This window comes from Osmia bicornis, chromosome 1 (genome assembly GCF_907164935.1).
Source record: "Osmia bicornis bicornis chromosome 1, iOsmBic2.1, whole genome shotgun sequence".
Lineage (NCBI taxonomy): Eukaryota > Metazoa > Arthropoda > Insecta > Hymenoptera > Megachilidae > Osmia > Osmia bicornis.
Window position 1 is genome coordinate 6762428 of NC_060216.1, and position 19353 is coordinate 6781780.

Here is a 19353-nt window from a genome sequence, read left to right on the forward strand (position 1 = left end):
GCCGTTAGAGATAAGATGACTTTTTTGACAAATTAATTTCAGAAATTAACGATAAGATGTTGGTTTCTGTTTCAGTGTGGAAGTATCCTACACGCACAGCTGGAAATTTGGAAAGCAGCCGTCGAGGAATCTCCGCGTAACACACTGGCGGCTTCTTGGAGTCCCGCGGGTGTTGTTCAGACACCCAACAATAACAATAATAATACATCGTCCACTATCGGAAACGCGGCTCCAGTCAGTGTGAAGGGCTCCTCTTGCAGCGTCGATTTCTCTGATGGTGAGTCAATTTTCATTCGTATACTTAATCTACCAAGTGCATGTACCTAATCGAGACACGTAATTAACATTATTCTATCAACGAATCAAATTAATACGATCAAGGGACTCCGCCGCGCTAACAAAAACACTAAATCACTACAGAAACAGTGTCGTCGCCGCCTGGACAAGTGACTAAAGGAGGCGTCTCGCCTCGATGCCGATTTTTTCCAGACGAAGACGAAGACTGCGGTTCCTCTCAGACCGGAACAACCGGTGGCGGCGGTGGTGGCGGCGGTAAGATGCGAAACGGTGGCTCTCACATTCACCTGTGGCAGTTCCTGAAGGAACTGCTGCAGAGTCCCGGGGTCCACGGTTCCTGTATACGCTGGCTGGATCGTGGCAAGGGCGTGTTCAAGATCGAAGACTCGGTCCGTGTGGCCAGGCTCTGGGGCAAGCGTAAAAATCGTCCGGCCATGAACTACGACAAGCTGAGTCGTAGCATCAGACAATACTACAAGAAGGGGATCATGAAGAAGACGGAGCGTAGCCAGAGGCTCGTCTATCAGTTCTGCCATCCTTACTGCCTTTAAACGGGGTACCGTTAAACCTTTGCTCTCGCTCCAGGTGTTACCTCCTCGATTCTTACAACTTTTCTCGATTCGAGTATTTATTAAAATATATCACGAGGCGAGGTAACGTTTGGATTAAAACGAGCGACGGCAAAGGATTAACGTCTCCCCACCGATTCCAGACTTCGGATCGTTGATCTTAAGCCTGGTACTAAACGAAGGGAAAAAAGGGCTTCCGATTCCCTTTCTACGTGCAATCATTTAACACGATATAACGATGGTGTGCTGCGTGCCTGGTCCTGTTGCGTGCGTGCTTTCGGTATGGCTGATTGAAAGAAGAATCAGTGCAGAGGTCGAAGGTAAAAATACGATCCATCCGTGTCCGATGGTGTCCCTCGTGGACGTTCGGCCGCGGTTGGGTACCATTTAGTACGCCCGTTTTGGGCGAACCCCATTCTCTATCCCATCCCCTCAGTTTTCTTCCAGCAACCTTTTCTATTTCTCTCCTAACTTCTCTCTGTTGTAATATAATCGAATATCCGATAAAACTTAAGACACGATCCACGATTTTCCCGCGACCCAGGAGTCGCGTGCCGATTGGGACGACCGCAGGGTCGACTTCGCGATCTTTCGACCGGTATGTTTCTTATTATCAAAAATTTCTTACCCTTCTTTTCTTCTCTCTATGATAAAAATCTGTTTCGATGCAAATGGTAATGGCGTGCTGGCGCGTCGATATCGGTCAACAAGCAACAGTATATTAAGCACAGGTAATACTAACGTTCTACTAATACAGTAATGATAGAGTACGATAATGCTGCTAGTAATATTACTAGGTTCCCGTAAAATATTACAGAGGATTTTGTTAACCGATCTGTTCTCACTAACCATAGAGTTAACCTTGTGACGTACTAATGCTGGTATTAAATCGGTATTATATACCGTTGTACTAACATTAGTACGTTGTCGATGCACCGTGTCGTCGGGTATCGTTCGCGTTAGCACGCGGTATTTGCGATAGATCTACCATATTGTCGAAAGAACGACGAACGATCGACGCGCTCGAGATCTCGTCCGGAGGTACGTCCGGCGAGCCTCGGGTGTGCGGCTTCGACGATCCCAAACTTCGTTGCTCGAGAACGGAGAAACAACGAGGAGGAAGCGAAGTAAGTGGAGATTTCGTTGGAGAAAAGGGAAGAAACTGCTCTTTCCTCTCTGTTCTCACGATTGCTTACCAGCGCCGGTCGCCGCAGCCTCGAGCTGCATCCGATCTATGGATCCACGATCTAGGAATACGCTGAAGCCAGCGGAACTATTCGCTGCGGCTTCAACCGTCCCGCCATTTTTTGACTTGATAAAGAGCGGTAAGAAACCAAGTATCTTGTGATTTTAAAAGTTATTACAGATAAATTGATCTATTTTTATAAGAATATACATTAGATATATTTTTGAGACATATCTTAGAAGACTGGAAAAGTGCCTTCATGTTCAACCTGAAAAATCGTTTCCATCCGACACACGAGTCGTTTTCAGGATGCGTACGATGTTGCGTGTCGAGCGGAGCGGAACATTTCGCTTGTACGCCGTGAAACGATCGACGCACAATCAATTCGTCCTAGGATACTCGGTCACGCCTTCCCCTCTCGACGGAGGGCATAGAATTTCTTCGGAAAGATAGGGAAAAAAAAAAAAATATAGCTGAATGGCGATCGTGGATGGCTCGAGGCGTGAAAGTTTGCGCGGCTGGTTCTGGTGATTTTGGTCCCATATATCTATGATATATTAAACGTTGTATGTTCCATGAACGATCTAGCGTGTAAGTTCAATTTAGGCGTATAAGAATCCCGGCGACTCACGTGAGTCGCCTGTTAAGTTACTCGAAGAGATTTCCGTCTTTCTTTCCTCTCCTTTTTCCCATTAACCGTTGATTAATTATCATTAGCGGTGTTAACTCTTTACTTTCTCAGACATTAACCATTTTTTCCAGTAAGATTTATTTAAACTTTCAGTGCGGAATTCCCGACGATCACTGATCTTCGATCGTTCAATTTCTACTCGACCATTAACCCTTTGCAAAGGAGATATTTTTCTAATCGACGAGTTAAGATGAAACGATTAAGGTTGAGGATTACGTGAACCACTGGAATTCGTCTGGTCTATGTATGTATATGTTTATTTAACGCGATCTTATTGTGTTTATTTAAGAACTCACCCAGTTTTACTAACACTCGGAAACGTTTCGCTCACCGAGATACGGTTGTACATAGGAAAGAATACTCGGCATAATCATTTTGTACGTTCGTGTCTTTTTTTCTTCTTTTATTTTTTATTTATTTAACCGAGTTCGTAGCCGTATTAATATATACATATACATATATTTTATACGTAACTATATATTGTTAGAAAGTTCTGCGTAAGACGTCGAGGTCGTGTGACTGGTTTCGATTTCGCGTTTGTTGTCGAGCTGCATTGTAAATCGAACGATAGAGAACAAAAGGGTGATGCAATTAAATTGCAACGATCGAAACGTTCTTTCTTCTTCGTCCTACAAGCGCAATTTCCGACGGGTATCTGTGAAATTCATCGGAATGGATCGTTAAGCCAAAGAACGTGGCAATCGGCTCGATTATTTTCTCGAAATCAACCGAAACAGTTATTTTATAGAGATGTGCGGAAACCGAAAAATATCGGGTCCACTCTGATGGAGTTAGCTCAAATCGGATCTGCATTGTTCTAATCCAGTCGGGTCAGGTCGAGTTTGCATTGTTCGCGTCGGGTACCCGAAATTTTCAGATTTTCGCATACCCCTGATGTTTCCCTTTTCTTATTAGATCAGAAATTAAGTACAAGCTATGTCAAAAGGATGACACTTTTTTTTTTGTTTTTTTTCTTAACACAGAGATTGGGCTGAAAATTTAAATTTTCCTCTTAACAAACTTATCTCAGATTGAAGCCGTTCGTTTAAAAACGTCGATTGCCCGAGTAACGTGGTCCTTTCGACGAGGCTTACAAAAAAATAATATGTAAATTCGCGAAAATATTCGATTTCGATGGTGTACATGGTTTAAGCCTGCTATACAATTCTCGTAAAATCGCGAACGAAACGGAACATCGAGTCGAAATCGTACCATTTCTCTTAAGCAACACTTTAATAATCTCCATAAAGTTGGTGTTATTAGAATTTGAAGCGACGATCGAGCGGGTGTTCTTATCAAAATTACTTCGAAATACCTGTTCCGCCACTTTTGAGTCCCTGCAACGAGAAAACCCGAGAAGGTCGTCGTAATTTTCAACTCGTTGCAAATCAGCGATAACCGTAAACTACGCTGGATTATCGGTTCCATTCGACAATATTATTGATTACGATCGAACACCTTTCAGATTTATCTCAGCGCCTTTTAGCGGCATGCTCGAACAAACAACGAGATTTTTCCTTGTAATTTGCTCGAGCTCTCGAGCCGAAGAATTTTATTTGAAAACATCGGGAAACGGAACCGCTTCCATTATCTAACGATCTAACGTATTACACTTTCCAAAGGATTCCGTGTAACGCGTCGAGCCGGTCGTGACGCTCGCAAATCGCTCGATTCAGAGTTCACAGAACTCTCTGCTTTCTTCGCGAAATTTACGATAATCCATTGTGTAGCAGGGTTTCGTAGTTTCTTTAGTGGTAGCCGGTACTTCCGTCAAGCAGTAAGGTATACCGAGTTCCAAAGTACAAGTTGTACGATTCGTGGTTTGTACAGGATGAATCAAGCAGCTGGGGCAAACCGTGTCTCCTTTCTAATTACAAGCAGAAACAAATGATAGAAGTTTTATTACAGTTATTACCTTACAAATGATATATTGTCGCGACGAAAAATTTGTCGAAATTATTCCTAGAGTTTTGATTAAAGAATCCAGGTAGCCGTTTGCGGTCGGACGAGAGTTGTTCGTTGTTCTTTCTCTTTCTGACTGCACAACGAGATTTACTTACTTGTCTGAATTAGTTAAATGAAAAAAAAAAAAGAAAAACGAAACACGCGCTTCCATGTTTTACCGGTGATTCTCAGCGAACCGATTCGTATTCTCTGAACTTGTACATAATTGCGAAACGGCATGCGAACGCATTATTTATATCCAAGCAGTGTGACTGCTAATTAATTAATATGTTAATTAGTGTTAACCGAGTTTATTTAATTAGGATTTAAGAGTTGTTTCTTTGCTACTTTAAGAACGATCTTGTTGCGAGTTTATTACGTATTTATATCTAGCATCGTTTAATCATTGTTTCGACTGTTCCGTACTGAGATTAATGCAGAGACACATCGCATCGTTAATCAATAACAAACGACGGACATTTATCATGATACCGGTCAAATCAGACATTACATAATATATGTACATATAATTTTTTATTGTATGCCGACGTTCTTGCTGTCAGGATTTGGAAGCGAGATACTAACACGAAGCAGAGATAAAAGAAAAAAAAAATAATAAAAAAAAATGTGCTGCAAAACCACCAAAAGGTACTGATTCATTAAAACCTCACCTATCAATGTTGGCGTATGTTAAACCTTCTTCTGGAGTGATGTAAAAATTTGTAATTTTGGAATCTTAAAGTTTTAGAATGATAAGTGCTCACATTTTTGAAGAGGGGCCAATCCAGATATTTTGGGGAACCAGGACCACCCTGACCCCTATCTAATTACATCAATACCTATAAATCTTAAATTTTTTTGCTCTATATAACTTTTTCATAAAACATTTTTAATTGAGTTGTGATTTTTAAATGGAATTAGTTATTCTCCAAAAAGGTAATTAATTTTGAATTCATAGCTTTGATCATCGAAGCATTCCAAAAATAAATGCTCATTATACCTATCAAAAGAATAAACAGCGTGAAAGAAAAAGCGAAAGCAGTTCGAAATAGTGGGCGAGTGAAAGTCCAGAAGTAATGCGAATCTAATCGACGAATAAATCCAAATGACTCATCTCGATTATAAAAGTACCCTACAGTCACATCGATGATTTTCAATAAGCAATCGAATTAAATCACGGAAAAATTCATTTCTTATTTAAAATTCATGGATGCTCATCGGAGGCGAAGGTGTTCCAATTTGAAGAAACTGCACGAGGAGGAAGCGGCTGGTTAACAAAACAAACGAAGAAAAAGATGGCGAGCAAAGAGAAGCAAAAGGGTCGAGAAGTACCGAGGATGGCGAGAGAATCTCTCCGCCATAAAGATTCGTATCGGCCTGGAAACGTCGAGCTCTTCTCTTCTCCTCTTTCTCTCTTTTATTCGCGCCGATACATCTCTCGTTGCTCTCGCTCGATCATCCCCGAGAGAAGCAAAGAGGGCGGCCACACGAGGGCAGTGGGCGTCCCTTTTCGAGATTTACGACGATTTAATCGTACAATTAATCTAACACCTTGTTGCAACAACACCTCGTACCGCGTATCTCCGTTACCTCTGACTCTCGGCGAGATTTCAGCCGAAAAAATCGAGCCAACGCTCCAGGAAGGAAGGAAGGAAGGAAGGAAGGAAGGAAGAAAGGAAGGAAGAGGCGGCTGATAGAAGAGGAACAAGCAAAAAGGGGAATGGATGGATCGACGCTGAAGCTGTTGCTCTCTTCCCTTCGATCTATCGTGGCTGAATCGCTGGCAGAAAAGTAGTACCGTGGTGTTAAAGGGGAGTAACTGACCAAAGTAGATGGGGCAGAGGGGAAGATGGTTTTTCTCGTTGCTGATAGGACAGTGGTGCGCAAAACTCGTTTCTAAATTTAAATGAACTTCATATTATAAATTTATGTCCTACCTTAACCTGACCACCTTGAATGTGTATTTTCGTTCTTTTTATTACATACAGTAGGTAATAAAAGGAACAATGGGTGATGCTTGTTTCGAAAGACATCTAATAATTGGTAAAAATGATTTCTTTATTTGAACATTTTGGACGATCAAGGATACAAGATTTATAACATTGGTCCAGGGCCAACGATTGCGCATCACTGATCCGTAGGGTAGTCTTACGAGACTGTAGGCACGTATAGTTACGTAGAATAAATGAATCCTCCAGTTATTTTATCGGTCCGCCATTGTTTCGCGATCTGAGAGCGGTCTCGTTGCCGACACTCTTAAGCAGATGTAATTTAAACGTGGATGTGTTTAACTGCGGATCGAGAAAAATCGGTATCGTGGCTGTTTTAAGGCTGCCTGAGATAACGGTTCGATAGAGGGAACTTAAAAATGATTAGCAGGCGATATCATTGGACGTATCGTGTAGAAGGTCTCTGGATGCGCAGTTGAAGCTCTTTGGAAAATTTATAGCTACAACCTCTCGTTTTAATCCTCTTTCGTATCGTAAAAATTCAAGATACGGAAAATTTCGACCACTAACGATAGCATGATTTCCCGCCGGTTCTCGAGACGGACAATGGAAGGGAAATTCCAGGCACGCAGAAGCGTTGCACCTGCGCCCGTTTTGCACCTCCTGGAGAAGCCGCGGGTAGAAGCCGTCCGGGTATGTTCGAACGCGATATAGAGACTGCTGTGCAGAAGGGGACACCCCCGCAAACGAGCGGGATTGCTCGTGTGTCCGTACGACCAAGGACAACAACATTCTCCGCAAAACTAATTGCCAGGTAAATATATACGAGCCCGCTCGAGCGCGGCCGAACACGCGCCGATACACCTTCACGTGAACAACGAGCACCTTAACCAGGCGCAAACCAGAGGAACGAGGACGAACAATGAGATCCCGAGGAACGATAGCTGCCACGGGGGAACGAGGAAAAATTGGTAAAAAACGTATTCGAAAGCTTCTTACCGGTGGAGCGGGTAATGAGAACGGGGAAATTGATAGGAAACCGCGGGAAAAAGGAATTTTATATTTTGGATTCAATTTTTTACTTTGAAGGAGGAACGAATCGAGAATGAAACAAAGAGTGAAGAAAAAAGAAGGAGAGAGGCTGTTATAGTATAGAATTTATTACGAAGCTCACGGTGAATCGTGGAGGGAAAGAGAGGAGGCTCGTTGTACAAGAGAAGCGCATAATTTATGCTCTCATTATGCGACAAGCAAGATTCATTACGGGCAACAAGCATTGTCGCGCCGATTCGGAGATCGATCGTGGCTTGGTAAATAAATACACTGAACGATGATCGGATACCCAAAAGAAGAAAAAGAAGAAACAACAGGCTTGTTTCGCTCTTATTACTCCCTTGAAAGGTAACAGTTAAGAATGATAAGTTTGATCGGGAAGAGTTAGTTGAAGAGTTCCTTCGCGTTAATTGAAATTTTTGTCTCGTTATTCGCAAAATGCGCATCGTCGCATGCAAAGTAGCGAGGGAAGAGGAGGCAGGCGGTAAGTAAACTCGAAGCACCGACACGCAGGGAATTAACCACGGGGTCAAGGGGTTAAAACGATAAGTGGGAATCACGGAGCGGGGATAGGGATTAACCTTCTTTCGATGGAAAGATGAGATACACGGGATCTCAGGACGGATAAAAGACGAAGGAGATTAATCGTCTCGGATGGCTTTGCAATCGGCAGCTATCGAACGCCGCGAGCCAACCTTCTGTCGCGAATAAATATTATAAACGACCGCCCGTTTAATACCCCCGATGATTACGATTACCGATAATCGTTCGTACTTGACCGCAGAAACCCGTTTGGAAAATTATGAAACCCGCTGACAATAATATTTTACATTCATCCTGCGGCACCATCGGCTTCGATTAATAATTACTCAATCACCGTCTAAATCGGCGATGATCATCCTCTTTCGGTATTCAATACTTTTATTGATATTTTTAAACAAATTTAACGCTTCATCGAGTAAGGGGCGGTCGTCGACGGCTACGTTTCGTTTATTTTATTCTCCTTTTACGCCTTATTACCTAGCCATAGACACGTTCACCGGTCTTTCTCCTTACCCTTTCTAACAACCTTGTCCTGCGAGAATGTAATCGGTCCCAAGGATGCGGCGAGGCTGAAGAGGAACAGAGGTCGATAGGTTAAAAGGGTTAAGAAAGATAGAACTAATTGCTCGGTAAGTAATATCTCATAGAAATACATCGGCGAGGGGTGGCAGGGGGTGAATAAAAATCGCGAGGCTCATTTATTCCGAGCCGTTTAATTAAAGACTCGACGAGATATTAATTCAATCTCGTCCGTTGTCCTTTAATCAGCGCCTTAATACGTGCCGGTATTTATCGAACGATGGTTTTTACCGACCCCTCCAACAAGACGAGACTATTTAATTATGCATAGCTCGCTTGAGACATTACGCGCCCGGTTCAATTTAATCTTTCATTTTATTAATTTTTATTAAACGTACCCTTATTCGAATCGGCATAGTTTTCGAACAGAAACGACGTGCTTTATTGAACTATGCAGAACGATAATTAAATTTTACGTTGACGTATACCTGTCTGGGATCTACAACCAGAAGAAAAACGGTTCCTTATCGCCGGGCAAAATTTACGGTGCTATTAGTTTTTTGTAGAGCCGACTTCTCGGCAAATTAGCTCGTCGATCTGAATTGCAAATCAGCAGCTACTGTAATTAAAACAGCTATTCTAAAAATAGGACTGATTTAAGACAATCCCATTGTAAGTTTGAAGAAAAGATTGCAATTCATTTTTCTTTTCTTATTCCGTACAACCTCGCGACCTCCTCACCGGTCGCCGAAGGAGCGAGCTGAAACGAAAGGTCACTGTGTGCAGAACGGTGAACCTGTTTCAGACCAGACAATGTTGCTCACGTTTTGCTTCGTTCCTTTAATTAAGCGAAAACGTTTCGAGAATTTGAAATCAATTACTGCCAGCTGCCGTTTTTCTCATAGCCTTGAAATAGTAATTGGACGATTTGCTTAAAAACGCTGACATTCGGATCCATCGTTTTTATCATTGTGGCCTTAAATCAGGTGCAGTGCCTTAACTTTCAGTTTGCTTAAGAACCACGCAACCTCGAGCGTGTCAAACGTTCAAATTTCGTTTGATTGCAAGCAGAAGGATGGAAATCAGCGAGAATATTCACCAGGAAACTCGTATCGCGGAAACTATCGGTCGTCCAGCGACGCCTGTAATCTAGGCTCGTAACCACTTGGGGGGGTTGAGGGAAAAACCGGGAGAAAATGAAATACGGATTACAGTGGTTGTCCGAGCCACGATAATGACGGGTAATAAGCTCGGCTAGAATTCTTGCTACCACGCTATTCGAGTAGATCTTTTGATTTTTTCACACCGCCCCCGCTTCTTGATGCAATTTTCGTGCGGAGTAGGTGTAGGGTTACTCGTTGTCGTCGATTTACACGCTTCAACGCAAAAGAATTTTTTACATGAAGCGAGTGTCTTTAGACAATATTTCAATCCAATGGTAGGTGATATCCGCTGAAAATTTATCAAATTCGAAATATCTATGAAGCGGCAGAAACAAGGCGAAAGCTGCTGGCAAACATCCATCATCCACGCGACGTTCCCTCGTTACCGATTCCATGATCGCGGCTTCTCGCGGCGCGATACGAGCAACGGCCGCTGAATTTTCTGTAAAGAAACAGAAAAAGAGCGGGCTCCGATCGAAGATCTGTCGGTAGCCGCTCGAGGTGTCGGCAGACGTAGCAGGACGTGCGAATGCGAACATAAATCCAAATTAGCGGCAACATAACGCAACCGTGGCTCTATCGGTGCTACGATTCAGAGGGTTCTCTATCTGTGACTGGCGCTCGCCGATCCGCGCGAATGACGGTAAATCGTAAGCTCGACTATCGGCACGCTGAATCGGCCGAAGAGGACCGCTCGTTTCATGGATTCCAGCTTCTCCTCTGGCATGAAAACGGTGTCGATTCTGCCGCGATCTCGACGTGTTTTTTATTTTATTTCGTTGGAATTCTTCCTGGTTAGATAGATACACGTCGGTCACTGAAAGTTTTAAGAATCATTCCTGAAGTAGTAGTTGTACAAAGTCAACCACCATAGGCTTCCCGAAGGAGACTGACGATGCGGGGGAGGTCGTCCCCAATATATAGTCCGTGGTTCTGCCACGTGAGTGTAAACTTTTATTATTCCGAACTTTCTTCTGTACTAAATTTTATAATATTTAATAATTAAAAATTATGTTATTTTGTTTTCTAAATTATTCTTAATATTAATATTTTCAACATTAAGACTTTGAAAATTATTTTGGATGTTAGGAAAAGGCTGAAATTTCGCATGTCCCGGTTTTCAAACTTCTTTTCCTTTCTTTTCTTTTCATTGTTGACAAGTGCGATCCATAGATCGTTTAACCTGATGTAAGTAAGTAGATCCTAAAACCGTCATTCTACATCATAGTGTGCCACAGGACAGCTGATAAAAATTAAGTTATCGACGAAGTCGATAAAGTCTTTAAAAACGGTCATGCTCCAATTCAGGTCAAACTTTGCAAATACGCTACTTTTCGCAGAGGAAAACATCTGTGAGAATGGTATTTGGCGACTCGAAAAAATGGTTGGCTGAAAAAAACTCGGCCGAAAAATCATTAAAATAATTGTTTAACAAATTTAACATAGCTAAACTAATTTAGCTACGCGGTCCCTGAGACTACTGATGCCATAATGTCGGTACGCAAAGAGTATCACCCGTGCCGCGTGGTCCCAAACACCCCAAGATGATATTAGGTCGGTGCGCAGAGTCACAGGGATCCCTGACACCCCAAGATGATATTTTGTCGGTACGTAGAGAGAATCATGGGGTCCTTGATGCCCCAAGATGATATTTTGTCGGTACGTAGAGAGAATCATGGGTTCCCTGATGCCCCATGATGATATTTTGTCGGTGCGTAGAGTCACAGGGGTCTCTGGTACCCCTAAATGATATCAGGTCTGTATGTAGAGAGCGCCACCGATGCGTCGGGGTCCCTGACACCCCAGATGCCATAATGCGATATGCAGAGTATCACCGGTGCTTTGGGGTCCCAGACACCCCATGATGGAATCAGCTCGGATTGCCTCACTGTGTCTCGGGGGAGTAGAATACGGCCACGGTATCCCCTGCCTGTCGTAAGAGGCGACTAAAAGGGGGATGTAACGGGGATTCCACGAAAACTGTATTGTGAATAAGAGCGAGCCACAAAAATATAGCATAGTGGATAGGATAAGAGACTCAAAAGTACAGGAAAGCAAAACAGACTCAAGTTAAGATTAAAATTGCGCGTATGCGCGTGGATGGAAGCGTTCGTTGGGCAAAAAGGGACGGGTAGAAAGTCCCTAAAGTACGTCACCCTCGCGGGAAATCAAATCATGTCATGTCAGGTCGGTATACACATAAAACGCCACCAGTGCTTCGGGATCCCTGACACCCTAGAACGAAATCAGGCCCGTACGTAGAAAGCACAACCAGTATAATAATCATCTAAATTCTTTCCGGAGTTTGTTTAATTTACTTTATTTATTTCCTTTGCTTATTAAATAAGCTCATCGAAGGGGAATAACATTTTAATGTAGGTAGGGAAGTATTTAAATGTAACTGGCCGCGGAACCGGTAATGCGGAACGTCATGCCAGTACCATCTACTGCCATCTACTACTAAGATGGCTAAGCATTTCAATGTCCTTTAACCACCCCTATTTCACACCGCATTGAAATACAATAATTTCATTGACGATCGAACGCTTTCGAGAATTGCTATAGTTCTAAGTATCTTTATTTTTCGAAAAAGAAATTTTCTTTTGGGATAATCTGTTTCGCTTACTGTTATATGGCACTAAGAGCACCATTTTCAATCAAAGAACTTCAGTGTGTAAAAGAACTTTACAGTGTTTTATTGCATACATGGCTGAATTTAATAAATAGTATTAAAAAATAGAATTTTACACAAAAATCAATTGTTTAAGAGGCACATTTAAATATTTTTAAAAAGTTTATTATCTGTCATGAATGATCGAGCGTTGATTAAAAATTCATTCTAAGCGATTCAAGTAACAAAATTCGTTTAAAATTAGTAACAATTACTATGTTAATATCAATATCATTTTTTTTCTACAAAAGAGGTAGATTGTATTGGAATGTTAATGTAAAATTAGAACCTAACACCTTTATTACAATATAGATACCCTTTCTTTTCAAACTTCCATTAATATTTGAACGAAAACTTAATTAAAATTGAAAGTGAAGAGATATTTACATTCTTAACAGTATATTATGCATACTGATTCACACTACTAGTAAATATACTTTGACTATGCAAAAATATTTCTTAGCAGCCTTATTTCATTGCAAGTAAATATTTATAGTTCTTCAGAAGGCACTGTAAAATATCTAGTCATAAATACAATACAATCTTTTGTACTTTGGTTAATCAAATATTTTAGATCAACAGCATTAGAAATACTGGTGTAGATGCTATTTAACTTTGATTATAAACAACTTATGTCCATAGTGCTGTTGGCATTATTCCCTCCACTGTGCCAGCAGCAGGTTTCAGATCCTCGTTACACAGAAAGTTTAATGGCATGTTTACCAAATGACCCTACAAACCAGTTGAATAATAATATTAAATCTTCTTACAGTAATGTTTACTAACATTCTTGTACTTATTTGTACCTTAATATTTTCAACCATTTCTTGAGCCAAAAGTGCGTTTGATGAACAGAGTGATTCTTCATCCTGATACTGTTTTAACATGGAAAAATTAACAACCTTGTCTGTAGGTATACAATGGAATACTTCTTCGAAAATGTCCGTGTTCTGTTTACTTCTAGCACACCATATATCTCTGTAGAATGACTTTTTAATTATATCAGTTACATTTATATCTTCGTTTGTTTTAAACAATCCTAGATGTTCAGAAATTAATTGTTTTCTTAAGGATCCTGCAAATTTACCACAAGGGAACGGTATATCGTTCATTCTGCCGTCTTCAAACTCTCGATCCTGTAATTATAGGATCATTGAAAAATCACGATTGTTATATTTGCAAGAGCACTGATGATGCCTACATGAATTATCACTGCAATCTCGCTGTCCCTTGTTGCTATCATACTTCTGTCATTAATATTAGCCGATCCACAAATGACTGTATTGTCATCTACAATTAATAGCTTACTGTGAACATAAATCAGTTCAGTCACCAATGTACCGTTTAACATTGCATGAGCTCTTAAACCATGGAATGTAATATACTCGCTAGGATCCTCTATTCCCGCATCAATTAGTCGATTTAGGATAGCATCTTTACCCCTGTTTGTGATTGGAAAATGGTTGGAATAATTTTCATTCAAGATTCATCAATCAGGTTTCTTACCTAGATATGGAAGCATAGTTCCAATGTGTTATAGCACGTAATGCAGTACCAGTTGGTCCTCCAACTTCCCCTTCAAAGCCAGGCAACAGAGGCATTATTACAAATACTCTAAATACTGCACCTTCTCTATGTGCTCTTAAAATTCGTTTCAATAATGTTTCTCCTATACGATTCTTTACTGCAGTTCGTTCCATAGATGCAAGAGTAATAAAGAACTGATTTTCTATGTATATGTACCTAAAGAAACAATTAGAATAAGTTTTTTGAAATATATGGCAGTTTGTATACATTGTACATATTTGTTCCACCTTTCTGCTTTACTGATAGCTTGGATGTAAGCTTCTTGTATACTCTGTTCTAAAGTTTGTGAATCAAGAAAGCCTGCAGACCAGGAGCTAACTGATCTTAACACTTGGCATTTAATGTTGTGAATAGATTCTTCTGGGATAAACGGTACGCTGCTTCTGCAGTCTCTGTATGATTTTGGAAGTAGAAATGGGTAACATGAATTCAGTTTTGCTTTTTCCATCTATAAATCAAGAGGGTTAGCTTACATATTATACTATTGCATATTAAATGGCACTTACCTTGATTGCATTCCATCGTTGAATAAAGTGCCTGGCAATATCTCTGGCTGATGCTCCTTGCACCATAACTCCTATGTCATGCCATGGCATTCTAGGTGTCGTACTTCTGTCTATTAAATCTTGATAGGGTTTCTCAAGATCATTAAAGTCTTTCACGATAAAATTTGTATAGTCTTTTCCGAGCCACAATTTTGCCACTCCTGGATACTCTGAGTATACACTTTCTTCCTCCTCGTACACCATTGCTTCGCTTATTTCAATTGGAGTGTCCACTGTGTCGCTGAAAATAGTCATTTTTCAATTGCGTGTGAATTTTAAATATTACATATATGTATATTAAAGAAATGCACACACTTGTTTACGTCTTCCTCATCGCTACTACCTTCGTTTGGATTATATACCATATTAATCAACTCCTGTCTTTTTAATTTTATGTTCTGTTTCACTTTGTCCATGGTATCTTTTGCCATTCCAAACAGATTTTTTCGCTCTGTATTTGGAGTATCACATTTCATAGTATCAAAATCATTGGGTTGTTGCATCAATAATAAATCTTCAGGGTTTAATTGTGAGAATGCTGTTGGTATTGACCTTTTAGTGCTCATCATTGGTCTGAAAAATACATTCATTCAAGAATCAAAATTATTATAATATAGAGAGAAAGTTAATAAGAAACTTACAATACAGGTATAGATCTTGTAGTAGCCATTACAACTGTGTTAGTTGCAATAGCTAAGGACAGTAAGACATGTTTTCGCGTATGGCATTTTGATACTTTTTTGCTGCTAGTATTTGTGAATTTTCCTTTGGACGGAATGTAGATGCTAGAATGATGAGTTGAACCTGAAACGATATGTTATGAATTAAATGTGAAATACAAATGCTTCGCGCTAAATTCAACTTACCTAAATCAATTAATCTATGTTCATTGCTATCCCATCTACCATAACATAAATCGATGCCCCCAAGGAAAGCAATGCTTTGATCAACGACTACAATTTTCTCGTGATGTGCCCAAAGAAATACTCCAACTCTTGCATGATCCGGATGGCGCAACACTTTTATATTTTCCGGGCATTTTTCAACTAGCCGTTGTTTACTATAGAAACTGTTTATGCCTAATGCGACTTCCACTTCTTTGTAGATCATTATAAATACTTTTACGCCTTCAAACTAAACGAAAAATTAACTATGACGAGTGATCGGTCTTTTTGTAATATTTAATGTTTTAAATAACATATTAACCTTACCAACTATCCTACATGATTGTGTTAGCGTGAAAAAATTATAGAATGCAATCAGTGTAAAAACAGTTATTAAACTACAGGAAATAGAGATTAGTTTTGGAGTAACTTACAGCTTTTCTTTGTAAGATTTTATCTAGTCTCCAGTAATCACTGTTCATTGCTGGTCGCTTCATGTAAATTTCTGGCGATAACCACCAGTCTGCGATAAAAATTTCTTCCTTGGCATTTTCTAAAGCGTCTGCAACAGCAGACATGTAACTTGATCCATCGACAAACCATGCGGCCGGTATAGGTGAACGATAAGGTGCAAAAGAATTGTGTGGATTTGACTGTGTAAAATCTCGGCCTATAATATTATTTGTTATTTACAATTTTGAAGTTTTAGATCTTTTATTATTTCAAGAACTCACCTTCTCTGTTACTAATTTCTTGTATAAACTCCATCCATTCCTTAGCTTTTCTTCTAGTCCAGCATTTGATTAGTATGTGCCTACTAAGGTTTACTATTTGCATACCATTTCTTAAGCCCGTCGTGTACATGCCAAAACTAATTCCAAAACCATTATCCATTAAAATTACAGACTTTATGCTACCGTCTTTAGGCCTAATATAGGCAACAAAGGTATCTTTCACGACAAGATGTCGCGAATGCCATTTTCCACACAAAGAGGTGCAAAAACGATTGCATCTAATACAACACATGCCTTCAAGAAGGCCACAAAAATTATATCTAATTCTTGCACCTGATCCAGTTCGTTTTAAAACAAGTCCTTCTTTACCCTTCATACCTAAATCTGCTATGAAGGATAAACGGGAAACTTCTACGAAATTGATCTAAAAATATTTTATAGAAATTAGTGTATCAGATATAATAGTAATATGTACTTTACTAACTTACAGTTTCAGGGTGATGCAAATAAATTTTTATTTTTAGTAAATTAGTTAAATAGTCTTCTATAGCTTTCTTCCTCTGTTCTAATTGTTCATAAGGTACTAGAACATCAGGTTTATTTGGAAACCTGAAAGTAGTGTTTCAATTAATTCTTCATTTGATCATAAAATTGGAATAAGACGTATTTGTTCATACCGTGGCAATGCACCTTTACGGCCCCGTTTTTCCTTTACATCTCCCAAACTCTTCAAACTGCTTCTTCTTTCTTTGTGACGTTTAGTGGGAAAAGGTATCTCTAAGCTAGCACGGTATATCTTCAGTTGATTATGCAAATACTGAATATGTTTATATCTCTTTTTAATTGTCCAAGTAAACGGGCCATGCCTAAATTCTATGGTGTATAAGTTTGGGTTCAAAGGATGTGTTGTCACGCTACGTTCAGTATCTATGATTTTCACATGCACTTCTTCTCCAGGAATGAAAACATTTTGATGTTCATTTTTTAACTTTTTTGGTACATCATATATGGTAGGAAAAGGTATCACACCAAGATGCTCTGGTACAAACAAAAGAAGACAATGCACAAGTGTATTTTATTAACATAAGCAGAGTATTATGAACTGTTAATAAGGATAACAAACAATAGGAAAGAAACGAGCAAAAAATACAGGCTTACCTGTATTATCAATATCTTCTTTATTCTCAGGATTTATAGTTACATCGTTGTCATTAATAGTTATTTCCAAAGAATCAGGTACTCCCAATGCATCATCATATTCAGAATCATGAGAAATTAAATTCTCTACAGTGTAATTATCAGTTTTCTCATCATTTGATAAATTGTCAGACATTGTTGCTATGTTATAAATACATTAATATGTAACTAACTGAACATACACAGTTAAGTGAAATATTTCATATTATATACTTCTTTAATGAAATGTATTGTGTATTAACAATTAAAAACAATATATAGAATTACAGAAAGTGTTTTAGAACAAAGAAAATTAATTCACCGGTAGATGGTACAATTAGATGCAACTGAACAAAGGTGATATCATGACAAAGAGATGATGCATTTTCTTAACTAAGAAAATAATCTAATGTATGAACCAAGAGCCTAGAATGTTAGCTATTCATTCAATTAAAGGTAATTCACTGTAATGAAGCTAAAAGGAATTTCTACAACTTTTTGTTATAATCCATCAATCAATATCTAAACTAGGAGTACAGTAATCATATAATACTGCATTTTTCAGCAGAAATTTTTTAATTCATACATGAAAAATTCCGAAGTAAAATTACATAAAAATGAATAAATATTGACAAAGGATACGGTTTATTTATGTTCAAATGTCACATGTCACGTTTCTAACGTAGCAAATATTAAAATTGTTGCTTCAATGAGCGATTCTAAGATAATGAACTTATCATACTGTTCTGAGAACTTGATATACGCGCCTTACTTAGATAATTCCATTATCGTAAAACATTGCCGCGCTTGATTACATACGCGATCTGATCGGCATTCATTATGTGACAGCCAGCTCATTGCACACATACACCTGTTGCAGTGACTACAGACAACAGATCTAACAAGACTATACATGCCATTGGTTTCGAATTTGTGCCTTGCCAACGAACGCCATCTGCTTTATCCTGGTATAAAAATGAGAAATACTTCGCAATGCAACAGTCTAACGCACTTTGATGATAATAGCAGATTGCTTCAATATCAAAAACTATACCCCATTCCTCATTGTCAGTCAGTATCTCGAGCTCAGCCTTGTTTCACCCCTTTCTCAATACTAGATATGACGGCTTCACCATCAAACCCGGTGAGGCCGTCAGAGCTGCTGGCGTCGGAAGTGGAGGCTCCAGACGCCTTTGCACGCGGCCCAAGTAGTACATAAGTACCTAGAAGCTGGCACCGGGTGCGACCCCCCGTGTCGGGCACATGCTAGACACCTCAGATGGGCACCAATGTGCCAGGCGTAAAGGGCTCCGGAGCAATATACATAAGGTCCCAGAGCCCTCCTTTAGCGCCAGTGTCGGTCACCGTGGGGTTTTAGTCAGTAGGAATATGACACTCCCCCGCCGCCCTTCCCCAGGGGTCGCTAAGCCTCCCCCGAGGCTTAGAAGAGAGATAAAATCATAAATTTTATTCCTCTTTGAGGATCTTGTTAACAAGTGGAAAAAATAAATAATGTAAATTAAATAAATTCCGAAGGGAAATTAGAAGTATATGTATGTTTGATAGATTAATCCGCACCCCTCGGCGGTCATTATAAGACTGAGGAGGTCGCACCTCGTTCTAGATCAAACTGTGTTTTACACAGTAATTACTTTAATTACTGTATATTCTGTTTGTAATTTATTAAAGATCAAACAGTTGTTTTATATGTATGTATACATATAAATAACTGAGAAACGAAGTTAAGTACATTGAATAACTAAAATGATAGAAGAATTTAAGTTAATTAAATAAATAGCTGAGAAAAGAAATGACGAGCATTAAATAAATAACTCATAAATG

The 19353-nt window shown here is 39.6% G+C and overlaps 2 protein-coding genes across 4 annotated transcripts in view; one reads left to right on the plus strand and one right to left on the minus strand.

Annotated features, from left to right (window-relative positions):
- The window catches only part of LOC114882064 (DNA-binding protein D-ETS-4), a 37136-nt gene extending 31835 nt beyond the window's left edge, over positions 1 to 5301 (plus strand). For 2 of the 3 annotated variants that reach the window (XM_029198946.2, XM_029198949.2), the window contains exons 5-6: positions 76 to 277; positions 421 to 5301. In XM_029198946.2, coding sequence (XP_029054779.1) covers positions 76 to 277; positions 421 to 848 — 630 coding nt within the window. In that variant the 3' untranslated portion in view covers positions 849 to 5301. The remainder of the gene's footprint in view (positions 1 to 75; positions 278 to 420) is intronic. The other variant, XM_029198957.2, reaches the window with a different exon arrangement.
- Positions 5302 to 12589: 7288 nt separating this feature from the next.
- Positions 12590 to 18457, minus strand: LOC114882078 (phospholipase D2). The gene is made up of 15 exons (XM_029198963.2): positions 18154 to 18457; positions 17494 to 17704; positions 17013 to 17373; positions 16824 to 16944; positions 16336 to 16759; positions 16036 to 16271; positions 15584 to 15851; positions 15359 to 15521; positions 15033 to 15290; positions 14679 to 14958; positions 14400 to 14620; positions 14092 to 14328; positions 13787 to 14027; positions 13392 to 13721; positions 12590 to 13317 (listed from the first exon to the last, which is right to left on the minus strand). The coding sequence occupies exons 2-15, from the start codon at positions 17666 to 17668 to the stop codon at positions 13216 to 13218; spliced, it is 3417 nt and encodes a 1138-aa protein (XP_029054796.1). The 5' UTR covers positions 17669 to 17704; positions 18154 to 18457; the 3' UTR covers positions 12590 to 13215.
- Between the last annotated feature and the right edge of the window lie 896 nt (positions 18458 to 19353).

What these genes read in the sequence shown, in the direction of transcription:
- LOC114882078 (XM_029198963.2), bottom strand. Translation starts at nt 17,668, where the DNA reads ATGTCTGACAATTTATCAAATGATGAGAAAACTGATAATTACACTGTA. An exon ending in AGAAGATATTGATAATACAG is followed by an intron (nt 17,374 to 17,493) that starts GTAAGCCTGTAT and finishes TGTTTGTACCAG; the next exon opens with AGCATCTTGGTGTGATACCT. An exon ending in ACAAGATCTATACCTGTATT is followed by an intron (nt 15,291 to 15,358) that starts GTAAGTTTCTTA and finishes TGTATTTTTCAG; the next exon opens with ACCAATGATGAGCACTAAAA.